Consider the following 18,644-nt stretch of genomic DNA (forward strand, 5'->3'; position numbering starts at 1 on the left):
GACCTAAACCCAATTGAGCATCTCTGGAGAGACCTGAAAATGGCTGTCCACCAACGTTCACCATCCAACCTGACAGAACTGGAGAGGATCTGCAAGGAAGAATGGCAGAGGATCCCCAAATCCAGGTGTGAGACACTTGTTGCATCATTCCCAAGAAGACTCATGGCTGTACTAGCTCAAAAGGGTAATTCTACTCAATACTGAGCAAAGGGTCTGAATACTTATGACCATGTGATATTTCAGTTTTTCTTTTTTAATAAATTTGCAAAAATTTCTACATTTCTGGTTTTTTCTGTCAAGATGGGTTGCTGAGTGTACATTAATGTGAAAAAAAATGAACTTTTTCGATTTTAGCAAATGGCTGCAATGAAACAAAGGGTGAAAAATTTAAAGGGGTCTGAATACTTCCCGTAACCACTGTACATGAGATCGAAAAACACTGTTACATTGCTCACTTCCCTTTGAGCACTGATCATTACAATTCATTCACTTTTCATTACTATTGTAGAGGCTGATTTTTGACAGCAACATGTAGCACTCCATCTACAATTTTTATTTCTGTGCCATCTATAAAATCCAAAACATAAAAATATAAAATAAATGACACATTGTAGACAAAAAAGAAAAGTTGTCTCATTGTAGTGACAACATAACTGACTCAACAATACAGAGTGTTTCTCAGCCTAAACATCTGTGTTCACAATCCCTTCATATTACTGAAGTATATACCAATTCTAAAACCAAAAGAAAAATCAAATTGGTCAAACATTTACAGGAATTATTAACTCAAGAACTAAATTAGCTCCCATGTATCTTCCAACTACAAGGCTACTTGTCTGTATGCCATCTTACATGCCTTGCCAATTGAAACGCAGCTAAGTATCTGTTCCCGCAGGTCTTGCAGATGAACGGTTTCTCCCCGTTGTGGGCTCTTCTCGTGTGAACCAATAAGACATTGCTATGTCGAAAATCTTTTCCACAGGTTTCGCAAGAATATGGCTTTTCACCTGTGTGTGTTCTCATGTGGACCACCAAGTTACTATTCGTCCGAAAAGTGTTTCCACATTTTTTGCAAGAATGTGGCTTCAAGTTCTCACCTGTGTGGATGTTCATATGACCTTTCAATGCTGATTTCTGACTGAATCGTTTCCCACATTCGATGCAAGAATATGGCTTCTCACCTGTGTGTGTTCTCATGTGGCGCACCAAGTTACTATGCGTTCGAAATTCTTTTCCACATGTTTTGCAAGAACGTGGCTTCAAGTTCTCACGTGTGTGTGATCTCATGTGGTTCACCAACTGAATGTTACGTCCAAAATCTTTTCCACAGGTTTTGCAAGAATACAACTTCTCACCTGTGTGTGTTCTCATGTGGTTGACCAAGTAACTATTAAGTCGAAAATCTTTTCCACATGTTTTGCAAGAATATGGCTTGAAGTTCTCCTCTGTGTGGATTTTCATATGAAAGGTCAATGCTGATTTTTGACTGAATCGTTTCCCACATACGTTGCAAGAATATGGCTTCTCACCTGTGTGGATTCTCAGATGTCTGTAAAAATTATACTTCAACTTGAATTCTTTCCCACATGTGTCGCACTGGAATAACGGTTTAAGCACTGCATTACTAGTGGATTCAGAGTATCCATGCTTGCCTCCTTTCTGATCTTGGCTTTTATCTGCATGAGAGTTGTGTGAGAGGAGCTGGTGGTCCTCGTTTGGTTCCTGTACTACAGAACTTTCAACTGAAGTGTTGCCTAGAGGTGTTTCTTCCACCACACTCTGATTTTCATCGATACTCATGTACAGAGTCTGATCTTTAGTGTGGTCACTTTCCTCATAACTAGGAGTCAACATAAAGGTCTCAGTCTCCTGCTTCACTTCAAGCTGCTCTCCCTCCTGACTGATGCAGGGTTCCTCCTGTTCCTCTTTAATCTGTGGAGGCTCTGGGTCCTCTTGGTCCAGACTGGAGTTCCTCTCCTGAATACAGAGCTGCTGGTCAGAGAGAACCTCCTCCTCCTTACAGACATGTTGCTTTGGGAGCTCTGGAAGGGAAGACACCAAAATAAATATGAGAATACTCTGATGGTGAAGAAGAGAATGCAAACAGTGCAATCACATGAAACCAGGCATACAGCACACTGGATACCACGACAGTAGACGAGGACACGACGGTAAAATTAGGTGAACCCGGAAGAGAATAACATCGGTCTTGGATAAAATATTTTAACTTATTGCCATCTGAATTTGCAAACAGATGTTACGTAGCTCCCTCACATTAGTTACTTTTTTGCAATAGAATAACAAGGGGAAGCACAACTATCTTGTTATATAACGGTAAATTCCCTAAAAATATAAATTACACAACTGACAGGGAATAATTGTATTAAATATATCCTCTTTGATGATTGCAAAAAGTTAAAATATATTAACTTTGGAAGGCAAGTGTACCGTATCCGGTATTCTCTGCCTGCCTCACCTAATTTTACCAACCTGTTCTGATTTGCTCTTTACCATCTACTTGAATTCATGAAAATGCAGCATTAATTAATACCAGTACGTATTTAGACACTCGTAAAAGGACACTTCTTCACAATGACTGTTTTTACTCTTGATGTGAGTGAAACACATCTGCAGCTTTGATGAACGGAATATAATTAAAGTTTGAGACCTCAGTGTGAATCATGAATTCTTACCTCATCACCTCATGAAGTTTTATTGTTAGAATACATACAAGAGATCGAAAAACACTGTTTCATTGCTCACTTCCCTTTGAGCACTGATCATTACAATTCATTCACTTTTCATTACTATTGTAGAGGCTGATTTTTGACAGCACAATGTAGCACTCCATCTACAATTTCTATTTCTGTGCCACCTATAAAATCCAAAACACAAAATTATAAAATAAATGACACATTATAGACAAAAAAAGAAAAGTTGTCTCATTGTAGTGATGACAACATAACTGACTCAACAATACAGAGAGTGTTTCTCAGCCTAAACATCTGTGTTCACAATCCATTCATATTACTGAAGTATATACCAATTCTAAAACCAAAAGAAAAATCAAATTGGTCTAACATTTGCAGTAATTATGTACTCAAGAACTGAGTGAGCTCCCATGTATTTTCCAAATACAAGGCTACTTGTCTGTATGCAATCTTACATGCCTTGACAATTGAAACGCCGTGAAGTATCTGTTCCCGCAGGTCTTGCAGATGAACGGTTTCTCCCCGTTGTGGGCTCTTCTCGTGTGATACAATAAGTTACTGTTATTTCGAAAATCTTTTCTACAGGTTTCACAAGACAATGCCTTTTCACCTGTGTGTGTTCTCATTTGGACCACCAAGTTACCATTCATTTGAAAAGTGTTTCCACATGTTTTGCAAGAATGTGGCTTCAAGATGCCACCTGTGTGTGTTATCATGTGGTTCATCAAGTGACTATTACGTCGAAAATCTTTTCCACAGGTTTTGCAAGAATACGGCTTCTCACCTGTGTGGATTTTCATATGAAAGTTCACTGCTGATTTCTGACTGAATCGTTTCCCCACATACGTTACAAGAATATGGCTTCTCACCTGTGTGTGTTCTCATGTGGATTTTCAATGTTGCTTTCTGACTGAATCGTTTCCCACATACGTTGCAAGAATGTGGCTTCTCACCTGTGTGGATTTTCATATGAAGTTTCAATGTTGCTTTCTGACTGAATCGTTTCCCAAATACGTTGCAAGAATGTGGCTTCTCACCTGTGTGGATCTTCATATGAAGTTTCAATGTTGTTTTCTGACTGAATCGTTTCCCACATACGTTGCAAGAATGTGGCTTCTCACCTGTGTGGATTTTCATATGAAGTTTCAATGTTGCTGTCTGACTGAATCGTTTCCCACAGACGTTGCAAGAATGTGGCTTCTCACCTGTGTGGATTTTCATATGAAGTTTCAATGTTGCTGTCTGACTGAATCGTTTCCCACAGACGTTGCAAGAATGTGGCTTCTCACCTGAGTGGATCTTCATATGAAGTTTCAATGTTGCTTTCTGACTGAATCGTGTCCCACATGTTTTGCAAGAATGTGGCTTCTCACCTGTGTGTGTTCTCAGATGTCTGTAAAAATGAGACTGAAACTTGAATTCTTTTGCACATGTGTCACACTGGAATAACGGTTTTGGCTCTGCATTACTAGTGGATTCAGAGTATCCATGCTTGCCTCCTTTCTGATCTTGGCCTTTATCTGCATGAGAGTTGTGTGAGAGGAGCTGGTGGTCTTCGTTTGGTTCCGGTACTACAGAGCTTTCAACTGAAGTGTAGCCTAGAGGTGTTTCTTCCACCACGCTCTGATTTTCATCGATACTTATGTACAGAGTCTGATCTTTACCGTGGTCACTTTCCTCATAACTAGGAGTCAACATAAAGGTCTCAGTCTCCTGCTTCAGTTCAAGCTGCTCTCCCTCCTGACTGGTGCAGGGTTCCTCCTGTTCCTCTTTAATCTGTGGAGGCTCTGGGTCCTCTTGGTCCAGACTGGAGTTCCTCTCCTGAATACAGAGCTGCTGGTCAGAGAGAACCTCCTCCTCCTTACAGACATGTTGCTTTGGGAGCTCTGGAAGGGAAGAAGCATAAAGAAATATGAGAATACTCTGATGGTAAAGAAGAGAATGCAAACAGTGCTATCACATGAAACCAGGCATCCAGCACCCTGGATACCACGACAGTAGACGAACTGCGGTCAACTCGTCAGACTCTCGGATCTCCGTGGTCAAGTTAGCAGACACTGCAATTACTCATGGTAAACGCATTCAAACTTCCCAGATCGGGAGCGTGCGATTGACTTTGTGAAGTTGGCGGAAGGATCAACGTGACATAACTTCCAGTTTTCAAAATAAGATGTAAACAAAGCGTATGTACAAATATATGGAAATAAGATTAATTTTATTTCATTCACATCAAAAATGAACCCAGTTACCTGCATGTCGTGACTGACTAACATTTTCACTGTACCAATTGTATATTATATTTAACAAAGTATTAACTCTTACATTTGTACCATCAAATAGGTAATTTCTTTAATTTATAACGTGCTATGAGCATATTTTTCTTAATAATTCCAGACAATACCTGGTGTATATGTGTTCAGGAAATCTCTGACTTCACTCAAACTAAAAATCGAACATTTTTACTGTACCAATTACGAGATATTTTAAAGTAAAAGTCCTAAAATTGTACCAGGATATATCAAATAATTGATAATTGATAATTGATTAATTCCAGATAATGACTGATATATTTATTTTCAGGACATCTCTAGCTCCAACCATACTGAAAATCAAACTTTTTTTAAAAAAATTTTTTATTTCAGGGCTCTAAATAAAGTTTCTCAATAATTCCAACCAATGAATGATGTATACGTGTTCAGGACATCTGACTAAACTTGTACAGAAAGATCAATCATTTTTACTTTACCAATTAAGATATATTCAAAAGTAAAAGACCTGAATTTGTACATTCCAAAAACTAACTTCTGAATATTATAAGTGATATTAAAATAATTTTCTGAATAATTCCAGACAATGACTACTTAATATGTGTTCAGGACAGCTCTGACTACACTTATACAAAAAAAAAAACTCTTTCAAGATCTTTCAAAGTAAAAGTCCTACATTTGAACTGAGAAATATGTAATAACTGATATTTTAGGTTCTATAAAATTAGTTTTCTCAATAATTCCAGACAATGACTGTACATTTCTTTTCAGGACATATCTGACTACACCCATATCGAAAATCCAAATAACTTATCTCAATAGTTCCAGAATAAGACTGATTCACATCTGCTCAGGAGATCTATAACTCCACCCATACAGAAAATCAAACATTTTTACTGTAGCAATTAGAAGATCTTTCCAATTAAAAGTCCTATATTTGTGCATTTAAAAAGGCTAATTTCCATATATTTAAGGTGCTAGAAAAAAATATTCTCAATAATTCCAGTCAATGACAGATCCTTATGTGTTCAGGACATCTTTGACTATACTTGTTAAGAAAATCAAACCTTTTTACTGTACAAATTACAAGATCTTTCAAAGGTAAAGTCCTAAATTTGAATGGAGAAATATCTAATAACTGAATATTTAAGGTGCTCTAAAAAGTATGTTCTCAGAAATTCCAGACAATGACTGATATATTTCTTTTGAGGACATCTCTGACTCAACCGATATGTAAAATCAAAACATTTTACTGTACCAATTTAAAGATTTTCCAAATTAAAAGTCCTACATCTGTGCCGAGAAATATCTAAAAACTGAAAAATTGAGGTGATATAAAAATACTTATCTCAATAATTCCAGACAATGACCAATGCATATGTGTTCAGTACGTCTCAGACTTCACCTTTACTGAAAATCAAAGATTTTTACTGTACCAAAGTCCTTCATTTCTAACTTCAAATATCTCATTTCTGAATACTTGAGGTGTTTATTAAATAACTTTTTCTTAATATTTCCAGAGTTGTGTTCAGGACTTCTCTGTCAACAGGCTTACAAAAAGTCAAACAGTTTTAATGTTCTAATTTAAAGATATTACAATGGTAGAAGTCCCAATTTAAGAATATTTGAGATGCTATAAAAATTATTTCCTTGATAATTCTTGATAATGACATTCATTTTTGTTCAGGACATCTCTGACTACACCAATGATGAAATAAAAAAAATTGAACGCAGCAATTAAAACACTTGCAAAATAAAAAGGTAAAAGGGTAGCAGAGAAAAAAAACTGACTTTTCGTGGAATCATTATTGACAGACAGCAACTCCAGTCAAGAAGAAACAGTTTGAATCTCTTTCTTTGAATTATAAAACCATGTTCGAAATTTCTGACTAAATTCCATTGTCTGGAATTATTATTAACATGTTTGTAGCACCTCAAATTTTCACTCATAAGATATTTCTCGGTACAAATGTAAGACTTTTACTTTGAAAAATCGCTGAATTTGTACAGTAAAAATGTTTGACTTTCAGTTTGGGTGTAGTCAGAGATATCTTGTATAGATGTGAATCAGTCTTATTCTGGAATGATTGAGGCAAGTCTTTTTATTAATATTGGATATTTCTCGGTATAAGTGTAGGACTTTTACTTTGAAAGATCTCTCACTTTGTACAGTAAACATTTTTTGTATAAGTGCAGTCAGATGTTCTGAACACATACAGCGGGTAAAATAAGTATTGAACACGTCACCATTTTTCTCAGTAAACATTTCTAAAGGTGCTATTGACATGAAATTTTCACCAGATGTTGGTAACAACCCAAGTAATCCATACATACAAACAAAACAAAACAAATACGTTCAGAAATTAAGTTATGTGTAATAGAATGGAATGACACAGGGAAAAAGTATTGAACACGCTTACTGAAATTTATTTAATACTTCGTACAAAAAGCCTTTGTTGGTAATGACAGCTTCAAGACGCCTCCTGTATGGAGAAACTAGTCGCATGCATTGCTCAGGTGTGATTTTGGCCCATTCTTCCACACAAACAGTCTTCAAATCTTGACGGTTCCGTGGGCCTCTTCTATGAACTCTGATCTTTAGTTCTTTCCATAGATTTTCTATTGGATTCAAGTCAGGTGATTGGCTGGGCCATTCTAGCAGCTTTATTTTCTTTCTCTGAAACCAATTGAGAGTTTCCTTGACTGTGTGTTTGGGATCATTGTCTTGCTGAAATGTCCACCCTCGTTTGATCTTCATCATCCTGTAAGATGGCAGCAGATTTTTATCAAGAATGTCTCGGTACATTTTTCCATTCATCCTTCCTTCAATTAGATGAAGTTTGCCAGTGCCGTACTCTGAAAAACAGCCCCACACCATGATGTGTTTTTGGGGTGATGTGCAATGCCATTTGACCTCCAAACATGGTGTGTATTATGGCATCCAAAGAGTTCAATTTTGGTCTCATCTGACCAGACTATATTCTCCCAGTATCTCACAGGCTTGTCTAAATGTTGTGCAGCAAACTTTAAACGAGCTTCAACATGCTTTTTCTGGAGTCTTGCGTGGTGAGCGTGCATACAGGCCACGGCGGTTGAGTGCATTACTTATTGTTTTCTTTGAAACAATTGTACCTGCTAATTCCAGGTCTTTCTAAAGCTCTCCACAAGTGGTCCTTGGCTCTTGGACAACTCTTCTGATAATTCTTTTCACTCCTCTGTCAGAAATCTTGCGAGGAGCACCTGGTCGTGGCCGGTTTATGGTGAAATTATGTTCTTTCCACTTCCGGATTATGGCCCCAACAGTGCTCACGGGAACATTCAGAAGTTTAGAAATCCTTCTGTAACCAATGCCATCAGTATGTTTTACAACAATAAGGTTGCAAAGGTCTTGAGAGAGCTCTTTGCTTTTACCCATCATGAGATGTTTCTTGTGTGACACCTTGGTAATGAGACACCTTTTTATAGGCCATCAGTTGGGACTGAACCAGCTGATATTAATTTGCACTTACAAGGGTCAGGATTGCTTTCTAATTACTGATATATTTCAGCTGGTGTCTTGGCTTTCCATGCCTTTTTGCACCTCCCTTTCTTCATGTGTTCAATACTTTTCCCGTCATTCCATTTTATTAATCACCTGAGCAATGCATGCAACTAGTTTCTCCATACAGGAGGCATCTTGAAGCTGTCATTACCAACAAAGGCTTTTTGTACGAAGTATTAAATAAATTTCAGTAAGCGTGTTCAATACTTTTCCCCTGTGTCATTCCATTCTATTACACATAACTTAATTTCTGAACTTATTTGTTTTGTTTCCTTTGTATGTATGGATTACTTGGGTTGTTACCAACATCTGGAGAAAATTTCATGTCAACAGCACCTTTAGAAATACATTTACTGAGAAAAATGGTGACGTGTTCAATACTTATTTTACCCGCTGTATACATCAGTCATTGTTTGGAATTATTGAGAAAACTCTTTTAATAGCACCTTAAATATTCAGAAACTTGCTTTTTTAGTGCACAAATGTAGGACCTTTACTTTGAAAGATCTCTTAATTGGTACAGTAAAAACGTTTGATTTTCTTTATGGGTGGAGTTAAAGATGTCCAGAAAAGAAATATATCAGTCATTATCTGGAATTATTGAGTAAATACTTTTTATAGCACCTCAAATATTCAGTTATTTCATATTTCTCGGAAAAAATGTAGGACTTTTACTTTTAAGATCTCTTAATTAGTACAGTAAAAATGTTTGATTTTCTTTACAAGTATAGTCAAAACTCCTCCAATGAATATTGTCTTCCTACCTCCACCTGTCTTCCTACCTCCACCTCCATCAGAACAACCTCTTGGACCCCCACCAGTCCGGGTTCAAGGTGGGTCACTCGTCAGAGACGGCCCTCCTTGCGGTGACAGAGTCGCTTCACACCGCGAGAGCGAACTCTCTCTCCTCTGTCCTGATTCTCCTGGACCTGTCAGCGGTGTTTGACACGGTGAACCACCAGATCCTCCTCTCCACCCTCGCGGAGATGGGCGTCTCAGGCTCTGCACTCTCCCTGTTTGCATCCTACCCGACAGGCCGATCCTACCAGGTGACATGGAGGGGGGCCGTGTCGGAACCACGCATGCTGACTAAGGGGGTTCCACAAGGTTCAGTTCTGGGCCCCCTTCTCTTCTCGCTCTACACAACATCTCTGGGTTCTGTTATTTCTCGCATGACTTCTCTTACCATTGTTATGCCGATGACACCCAGCTGGTCTTGTCATTTCCTCCCGGTGACACCCAACTGGAGGCACGCATTGCTGCGTGCTTGGCTGACATCTCGAAGTGGATGGCGACACACCACCTGAAGCTCAACCTGGACAAAACCGAGCTACTGTTCCTCCCGGGGAAGGGTTGCCCGCACCGAGACCTGTCCATCACCATTGATGATGCCGTGGTGACGCCAACTCGGACTGTGAGGAATCTGGGTGTGACCCTGGACGACCAACTGTCGTTCTCAGCAAACATTGCATAGGTCACACGCTTCTGCAGATTCCTCCTCTACAACATCAGGAGGATTCGCCCCTTCCTCACTGAGGAGACGGTGCAGGTGCTCATCCAGGCTCTGGTCATCTCCCGCCTGGACTACTGCAACTCACTACTTGCCGGAGCCCCGGCGTCGGCCATCAGACCTCTGGAGCTTGTTCAGAAAGCTGCAGCACGTCTGGTGTTCAATCGCCCCAAGTTCTCCCACACAACTTCCCTTCTCCGTTCTCTACACTGGCTCCCTGTAAGAGCTCGCATCCAGTTTAAGACTCTGGTGCTAGCCTACAGGGCAGTGAAAGGAACAGCTCCTTCCTATCTCCAGACATTGGTCAAGCCCTACACCCCCACCCGACCACTTCGCTCTGCTGCCTCGGGGGCGACTGGTTGCCCCGTCGCTCAGAGGTCCCTGCGGCCGATCCACCCGGTCACAGCTTTTTTCTGTCCTGGCCCCTCAGTGGTGGAATGAACTCCCCACTGACGTCAGGACAGCAGAGTCGCTGCCCATCTTTTGGCGCAGGCTGAAAACTCACCTCTTCAAGAAGCACTACCCTGAGCCTTCCTCGTAGCACTTATTGTATTCGTATTAGTTGTTGCACTCACTGTATTCGTATCAGTTCGCTGCACTTATTGAATTCATATTCGTTTACTGCACTTATCCTATTCGTAGTAGTTTGTAGCACTTATTATATTCGTATTAGTCTGTTGCAATTATTGTTTTCGTAGTAATTTGCCTCTGCACTATACTTTTGCTCTGGTTGATGCTTGTTTAAGAAAGGAGATGCACTTATGACTTCTGGTGACTAGTAGTTCTCTTGAATACCTATGTTGAATACACTTCCTGTAAGTCGCTTTGGATAAAAGCGTCTGCTAAATGACTGTAATGTAATGTAATGAATCGCCACCTTATCGTGGTGGAGGGGTTTGTGTGCCCCAGTGATCCTGAGAGCTGTGTTGTCGGGGGCAATAGCTCCTGGTAGGGTCTCCCAAGGCAAAGTGGTCTCGGGGGAGGGGTCAGACTAAGAGCGATTCACAAAACCTCAATGAATCGGACGATGCAAGGTAGTGGCACCTCGCCCGGAAAAGGGAAACCGGGGCACCCTCCTGGAGCCAGACCCAGTAGGTGAGCTCGCCGGCGAGCGTCTGGTGGCTGGGCCTTGGCACATGGGGCCCAGCCCAAAAAAGCTACATCGTGCCGCCACCCTATGGGCCCACCACCCGCAGGGATAGGCATTGGGGTCGGGTGCAATGTGTGCTGACCCCCGGCATCACAGACTAGCTCTAGGGACGTGGAATGTCACCTCTCTGGCGGGGAAGGAACCGGAGCTGGTGCGGGAGGTGGAACGCTACCAACTAGATATAGTTGGTCTCACCTCCACGCATAGCACCGGTTCTGGAACCAAACTCCTGGAGAGGGGCTGGACTTTTTCCTTTTCCGGAGTTGCCCAGGGTGAGAGGCGCCGGGCGGGTGTGGGGATACTCACAAGCCCCCGGCTGAGCGCCGCTGTTCTGGAGTTCTCCCCGGAGAACGAGAGGGTCGCCTCTCTGCGACAGGGAATCGCAAGAGGAAAGTCTCTGACTGTTGTTTGTGCCTATGCACCAAACGGCAGTTCGGAGTACGCGGCCTTCTTGGAGTCCTTGGGTGGTGTTCTGGAAAGGGCGCCACCCAGGGGACTCCATAGTTCTTCTGGGAGACTTCAACGCTTACGTGGGTAACGATGGAGAAACCTGGAGGGGTGTGATTGGGAGGAACGGCCTGCCCGATCTGAACCCGAGTGGTGCTTTGTTGTTGGACTTCTGTGCTAGTCATGGACTGTCCATAACAAACACCATGTTTGAGCATAGGGAGGTTCATAAGTGTACTTGGTACCAGAACACCTTAGGCCAAAGGTCTATGATCGACTTTGTAGTTGTGTCATCAGACCTGCGGCCGTATGTCTTGGACACTCGGGTGAAGAGAGGAGCAGAGCTGTCAACTGATCACCACCTGGTGGTGAGTTGGATCAGGTGGCGGGGGAGGCTGCCGGACAGACCCGGTAAATGTGTAGTGAGGGTGAACTGGGAACGTCTGGCTGAGGATCCTGTCCGCAAGGTCTTCAACTCCCACCTCCGGAATAATTTCTCGTGCATCCCGGGGAGGCTGGGGACATGGAATCCGAGTGGGCCATGTTCAAATCCTCCATTGTGGAAGCTGCTGCTAGGAGTTGTGGTCGGAAGGCGATCGGTGCCTGTCGTGGCGGCAATCCAAGAACCCGCTGGTGGACACCAGCGGTGAAGGAGGCCGTCAAGCTGAAGAAGGAGGCCTTTCGGGCTTGGTTGGCCGAGGGGTCTCCTGAATCAGCAGGCAGGTACCGGTTGGCCAGAAGGGCTGCAGCTGCGGCGGTTGCTGAGGCAAAAACCCGGGTGTGGGAGGAGTTCGGCGAGGCCATGGAGAAGGACATTCGAATGGCCTCAAGGAAGTTCTGGCAAACCGTGACACGACTCAGAAAGGGGAAACAGGGCTTTTCTCAGGCTGTGCTCAGCAGGGGGGGAGAACTGCAGACCCGGACTGGGGATATTGTCGAGCGGTGGAAAGAACACTTTGAGGAACTCCTGAACCCGACCAACATGTCCTCTGTGGAAGAGGCAGAGTCTGAAGACTCAGGGGAAGACTCGTCCATATGCCTGGCGGAGGTCGTTGAGGTAGTTAAAAAGCTCTTCAGCGGCAAAGCGCCAGGAGTGGATGAGATTCGACCGGAGATGCTAAACGCTCTGGACATTGTTGGGCTGTCTTGGTTGACACGTCTCTTCACTGTCGCGTGGAAGTCGGGTACAGTGCCTGTGGAGTGGCAGACCGGGGTGGTGGTTCCCATTTTCAAAAAGGGGGACCGGAGAGTGTGCTCCAATTATAGGGGTATCACACTGCTCAGCCTCCCCGGGAAAGTTTACTCCAGGGTAATGGAAAGGAGGCTCCGTCCGATTGTCGAACCTCAGATTCAGGAGGAGCAATGCGGATTCCGTCCTGGACGTGGAACAGCGGACCAACTCTTTACCCTTGCAGGTCTGTTGGAGGGTGCATGGGAGTTTGCTCATCCAGTCTACATGTGTTTTGTGGACTTGGAGAAGGCCTTCGACCGTGTCCCTCGGGGAGTCCTGTCGGGGGTACTGCGGGAATATGGGGTAAACCTCTGCTCGCACGGCGAAATGACATCACACCCCGCTGCACCTGGTTCGTTACTACGAGCCATTCGGTCCTTGTATGACCAAAGTGAGAGCTGTGTCCGGATACTCGGCACAAAGTCGAGCTTGTTCCCAGTGCGTGTTGGCCTCCGCCAGGGCTGCCCATTGTCACCAATCCTGTTTGTGATTTTCATGGACAGGATTTCAAGGCGCAGCCGGGGGAGGAGAGTTTCCGGTTTGGGGACCTCAGAATCGCATCCCTGCTTTTTGCAGATGATGTGGTTCTGTTGGCTTCTTCAGAACGTGACCTTCAGCACGGACTGGGCCGAGTGTGAAGCGGTCGGGATGAGAGTCAGTACCTCCAAGTCTGAGGCCATGGTTCTCTTCCGGAAAACGGTGGATTGCACCCTCTGGGTTGGGAGTGAGTCACTGCCCCAAGCGAGGGAGTTCAAGTATCTCGGGATCTTATTCACGAGTGAGGGTAAAATGGAGCGGGAGATGGACAGGCGGTTCGGTGCAGCGTCAGCAGTGATGCAGGCGTTGTACCGGACCGTTTTGGTGAAGAAGGAGCTGAGCCGTAAGGCAAAGCTCTCGATTTACCAGTCCATCTACGTTCCAACCCTCACCTATGGTCATGAGCTTTGGGTAGTGACCGAAAGAATGAGATTGCGAATACAAGCGGCCGAAATGAGCTTCCTTAGTAGGGTGGCTGGGCTCAGCCTTTGAGATAGGGTGAGGAGCTCAGACATCCGGAGGGAGCTCGGAGTAGAGCCGCTGCTCCTTCGCGTCGAAAGGGGCCAGCTGAGGTGGCTCGGGCATCTGATCAGGATGCCTCCTGGACGCCTCCCTTTAGAGGTTTTCCAGGCACATCCAACTGGTAAGAGGCCCCGGGGTAGACCCAGAACACGCTGGAGAGATTATATATCTCGTCTGGCCTGGGAACGCCTCTGGGTTCCCCAGGAGGAGTTGGAAAGTGTTGCCGGGGAGAAGGACGTCTGGAAGACCCTCCTTAGCTTGCTGCCCCCGCGACCCGGCCCCGGATAAGCGGAAGGAAATGGATGGATGGAATCTCAGCAGGATTCTTCTCCCATCTGTTGGATACTGACTCACTGACAGTATAGTCAAAGATGTCGTGAACACACTCGGATAAGTCATTGTCTGGAATTATTGATAAAACTATTGTTGTAGCAACTTAAATATTCATAAATGATCTTTTTAAATGCAAAAATGTACGACTTTTACTTTAAAGATCTCTAAATTGGTACAGCAAAAAATTTTGACTTTTAGTTTGAGCGGAGTCAGAGATTTCCTGAACACAAGAACATCAGTTATTGTCTGGAATTATTTAGAAAAATATTTTCATAGCACCTTAAAAATGAAAGAAATTACCTATTTGAAGATAGAAATGTAGGAGTTATTACATTGTTGAATATAAAATATAATATACAATTGGTACAGTTAAAATGTTAGTCAGTCACGAGATGCAGGTAACTGGGTTCATTTTTATGTGAATATAATTTACTTAATCTTATTTCCATGTATTATAATTTGACCAACCTGTTCTGATTTGCTGTCTATCATCTGCCTGAATTCATGTAAATGCAGCATTAATTAATACCAGTACTTATTTAGACAACTTGATTTCAATGGAATGACTCTGTTTAGTGTTTTTAAATGATTGAGTTGTACACACCTATCCTGTGTAGCTTTATTGCAGGTTTCCAAACGATATCCAACAGTCTGTGCTGACGGTCGACCTCTTCCTCGTACTGGAAGATAGTTTTTTCAAAGACTCCGAATATTTCTTGAGCAGCGGCAGTGAGTCGCTCGGTGACAAACTCTCTCAAAGACTCAACTGAGGACATTGTTGGAATAATTACCTCCGCAACGTCTACAATATCGTTTTTTACAGCCAGCTCCACACGTGCGAGCAGCTGACAATACAAGCGCTTGTGTTGTTTACTTCCGCTGGATGTCACACTTTCCTCATAACTAGGAGTCAACATAAAGGTCTCAGTCTCCTGCTTCAGTTCAAGCTGCTCTCCCTCCTGACTGGTGCAGAGTTCCTCCTGTTCCTCTTTAATCTGTGGAGGCTCTGGGTCCTCTTGGTCCAGACTGGAGTTCCTCTCCTGAATACAGAGCTGCTGGTCAGAGAGAACCTCCTCCTCCTTACAGACATGTTTATTTGGGAGCTCTGGAAGGGAAGAAGCATAAAGAAATATGAGAATACTCTGACGGTAAAGAAGAGAATGCAAACAGTGCTATCACATGAAACCAGCCATCCAGCACCCTGGATACCACGACAGTAGACGAACTGCGGTCAACTCGTCAGACTCTCGGATCTCCGTGGTCAAGTTAGCAGACACTGCAATTTTAGTGCACCTATAATACTAACACTCATGGTAAACACATTCAAACGGCCCAAATCGGGAGTGTGCGATTGACTTTGTGAAGTTGGCGGAAGGATCAACGTGACATAACTTCCGGTTTTCAAAATAAGATGTAAACAAGCCAAATATATGGAACCCAGTTACCTGCATGTCGTGACTGACTAACATTTTCACTGTACCAATTGTATATTATATTTAACAAAGTATTAACTCTTACATTTGTACCTTCAAATAGGTCATTTCTTTAATTTATAAAGGTGCTATGAGCATATTTTTCTTAATAATTCCAGACAATACCTGATGTATATGTGTTCAGGAAATCTCTGACTTCACTCAAACTAAAAATCGAACATTTTTACTGTACCAATTACGAGATATTTTAAAGTAAAAGTCCTAAATTTGTACCAGGATATATCACTGGAAGCTCTCCACAAGTGGTCCTTGGCTCTTGGACAACTCTTCTGATAATTCTTTTCACTCCTCTGTCAGAAATCTTGCGAGGAGCACCTGGTCGTGGCCTGTTTATGGTGAAATGATGTTCTTTCCACTTCCGGATTATGGCCCCAACAGTGCTCACGGGAACATTCAGAAGTTTAGAAATCCTTCTGTAACCAATGCCATCAGTATGTTTTGCAACAATAAGGTTGCAAAGGTCTTGAGAGAGCTCTTTGCTTTTACCCATCATGAGATTTTCTTGTGGGACACCTTGGTAATGAGACACCTTTTTATAGGCCATCAGTCGGGACTGAACCAGCTGATATTAATTTGCACTTACAAGGGTCAGGATTGCTTTCTGATTACTGATAGATTTCAACTGGTGTCTTGGCTTTCCATGCCTTTTTGCACCTCCCTTTCTTCATGTGTTCAATACTTTTTCCCTGTGTCATTCCATTTTATTACACATAACTTAATTCCTGAATTTATTTGTTTTGTTTTGTTTGTGTGTATGGATTACTTGGGTTGTTACCAACATCTGGTGAAAATGTCATGTCAATAGCACCTTTAGAAATATATTTACTGAGAAAAATGGTGACGTGTTCAATACTTATTTTACCCGCTGTATTCATCAGTCAGTTTGGAATTATTGAGAAAATACCTTTTATAGCACCCAAAGATATTCAGTTATTAGATATGTTTTCGTATAAATGTAGGACTTTTACCATGTAAAATCTTTTCTTTGGTACAGTAAAAATGTCAGATTTTCAGTGAGGGTATATTCAGAGATATCCTTAACAAATATGCAGTAGTCATTGACTGGAATTATTGAGAAAACTCTTTTAATAGCACCTTAAATATTCATAAATTTGATATTTCTCGGTAAAAACTTAGGACTTTTACTTTGAAGATCTCTTAATTAGTACAGTAAAAATGTTTGGTTTTCTTTACATGTACAGTCAAAGATGTCGTGAACACACTTGGATGAGTCATTGTCTGGAATTATTGATAAAACTATTGTTGTAGAAACTTAAATATTCATAAATTATCTTTTTAAATGCACAAATGTAGGACTAAAGATCTCTTAATTGGTACAATAAAAATGTTTGACTTTTAGTTTGAGCGAACACATGAACATCAGTTATTGTCTGGAATTATTTAGAAAAATATCATATATATATATATATATATATATATATATATATATAGCACCTTAAAAATGAAAGAAATTACCTATTTGAAGGTAGAAATGTAGGAGTTATTACTTTGTTAAATATGAATGAGAATGACTCTGTTTAGTGTTTTTAAATGATTGAGTTGTACACACCTATCCTGTGTAGCTTTATTGCAGGTTTCCAAACGACATCCAGCAGTCTGCGCTGACGGTCGACCTCTTCCTCGTACTGGAAGATAGTTTTTTCAAAGACTCCGAATATTTCTTGAGCAGCGGCAGTGAGTCGCTCGGTGACAAACTCTCTCAAAGACTCAACTGAGGACATTGTTGGAATAATTACCTCCGCAACGTCTACAATATCGTTTTTTACAGCCAGCTCCACACGTGCGAGCAGCTGACGATACAGGCGCTTGTGTTGTTTACTTCCGCTGGATGTCACACTGATAAGTTCCGACGGTGGACGAGAGTTATTTTTTATTTCCGCTTTAATAAAAAGACAGTCATTTCAAATTTGAACAACATATTAGAAGAGATGGAGGAACTTTACACAGATAGTCAAAAGTAGCAATAACACTGTGAAACATATGTATACATGAATTTTACAAAGAGTAATTGAAGTATAAAACACCCTAATAAGTAGGAGTCAACACAAGGAAACCTCCTCCTCCTTACAGACTGTAAAGTTTGTAGTGCACCAATCAGCAATCGACACCATGTTAGTCTGTACCACCACAGTTTGAACCACTTCCTATCAGCTAAAGGGTATTTTTTTTGACAGTTAAATGGCCAGATGAGTCAACACTGAACAGAAAAAAAGAATATGCACACATTTTGAGCACAAAATATAAGGTTGGTTGAAGCGTACATACAGAGAGGTTTTCAATGGAGTTCAATGGCCATTAGTAGAAGAATAATATCAGTGTAATGCTTCCAGGTGGAAATGGCTGTTAAAATAAGTTCATTACAAGTTTTAAATTAATGAATCATGTTAATAAAATTGTGCTGTTAATCAAATGCCATGTGTGTCTCATGCAGGCCTTCAACGCAGCCCCCTACGGAGTCATTGGTGTGCTTGTCTACACAGACCCTTTGGACATCAACGATGGTCTCATGTCAGACATCAATGAGACGTATCCTCACTCCTGGTACATGCCGCCGTCTGGAGTGGAGAGAGGCTCCTTCAACAGTCGCTATGGAGACTTGCTCACACCCTACCTGGCTGCCAAAGGTAACCCGTGACTTGTGTAAAAATTGAACACAATATTTTTTTCTTTTTTATTGTGTGCTTATTCTACTAATGCTGCACTTCGACTCCAATACAATCCAGGGTGGGACTTTTATAACATCTTCCAAGATCCATACAAAGATTAAATCAGGTCATTTAAATCAGGTCATTTAAAAAGTTACACTTTTCTATAAATTCTTCAAAATAATAAATTATTTTGCAGATGAAACCTACAGAATTTCAACCCGAGAACATCACAG

At 41.9% G+C, this 18,644-nt stretch overlaps 1 protein-coding gene across 1 annotated transcript; it reads right to left on the reverse strand.

The window, feature by feature from the left end:
* Window positions 1-288: 288 nt before the first annotated feature.
* On the reverse strand, window positions 289-17,582 carry LOC129101497 (zinc finger protein 665-like). The gene is made up of 4 exons (XM_054611337.1): window positions 17,313-17,582; window positions 15,320-15,354; window positions 3,581-4,568; window positions 289-2,042 (listed from the first exon to the last, which is right to left on the reverse strand). Exons 1-4 carry the CDS (start codon window positions 17,482-17,484, stop codon window positions 829-831), a joined length of 2,409 nt encoding a protein of 802 aa, XP_054467312.1. The 5' UTR covers window positions 17,485-17,582; the 3' UTR covers window positions 289-828.
* Between the last annotated feature and the right edge of the window lie 1,062 nt (window positions 17,583-18,644).

This window comes from Anoplopoma fimbria, chromosome 13, assembly GCF_027596085.1.
Source record: "Anoplopoma fimbria isolate UVic2021 breed Golden Eagle Sablefish chromosome 13, Afim_UVic_2022, whole genome shotgun sequence".
Taxonomy (NCBI): Eukaryota; Metazoa; Chordata; class Actinopteri; order Perciformes; family Anoplopomatidae; genus Anoplopoma; species Anoplopoma fimbria.

Excerpts from the sequence above, each read along its gene's own strand:
- LOC129101497 (XM_054611337.1), bottom strand. The coding sequence starts at position 17,484 with ATGTCCTCAGTTGAGTCTTTGAGAGAGTTTGTCACCGAGCGACTCACT. Across the intron at positions 15,355-17,312 it reads AATAAAGCTACACAGGATAG|AGCTCCCAAATAAACATGTC; the intron begins GTGTGTACAACT and ends CTTCCCTTCCAG. Across the intron at positions 2,043-3,580 it reads CCACATGAGAACACACACAG|AGCTCCCAAAGCAACATGTC; the intron begins GTGAGAAGCCAT and ends CTTCCCTTCCAG.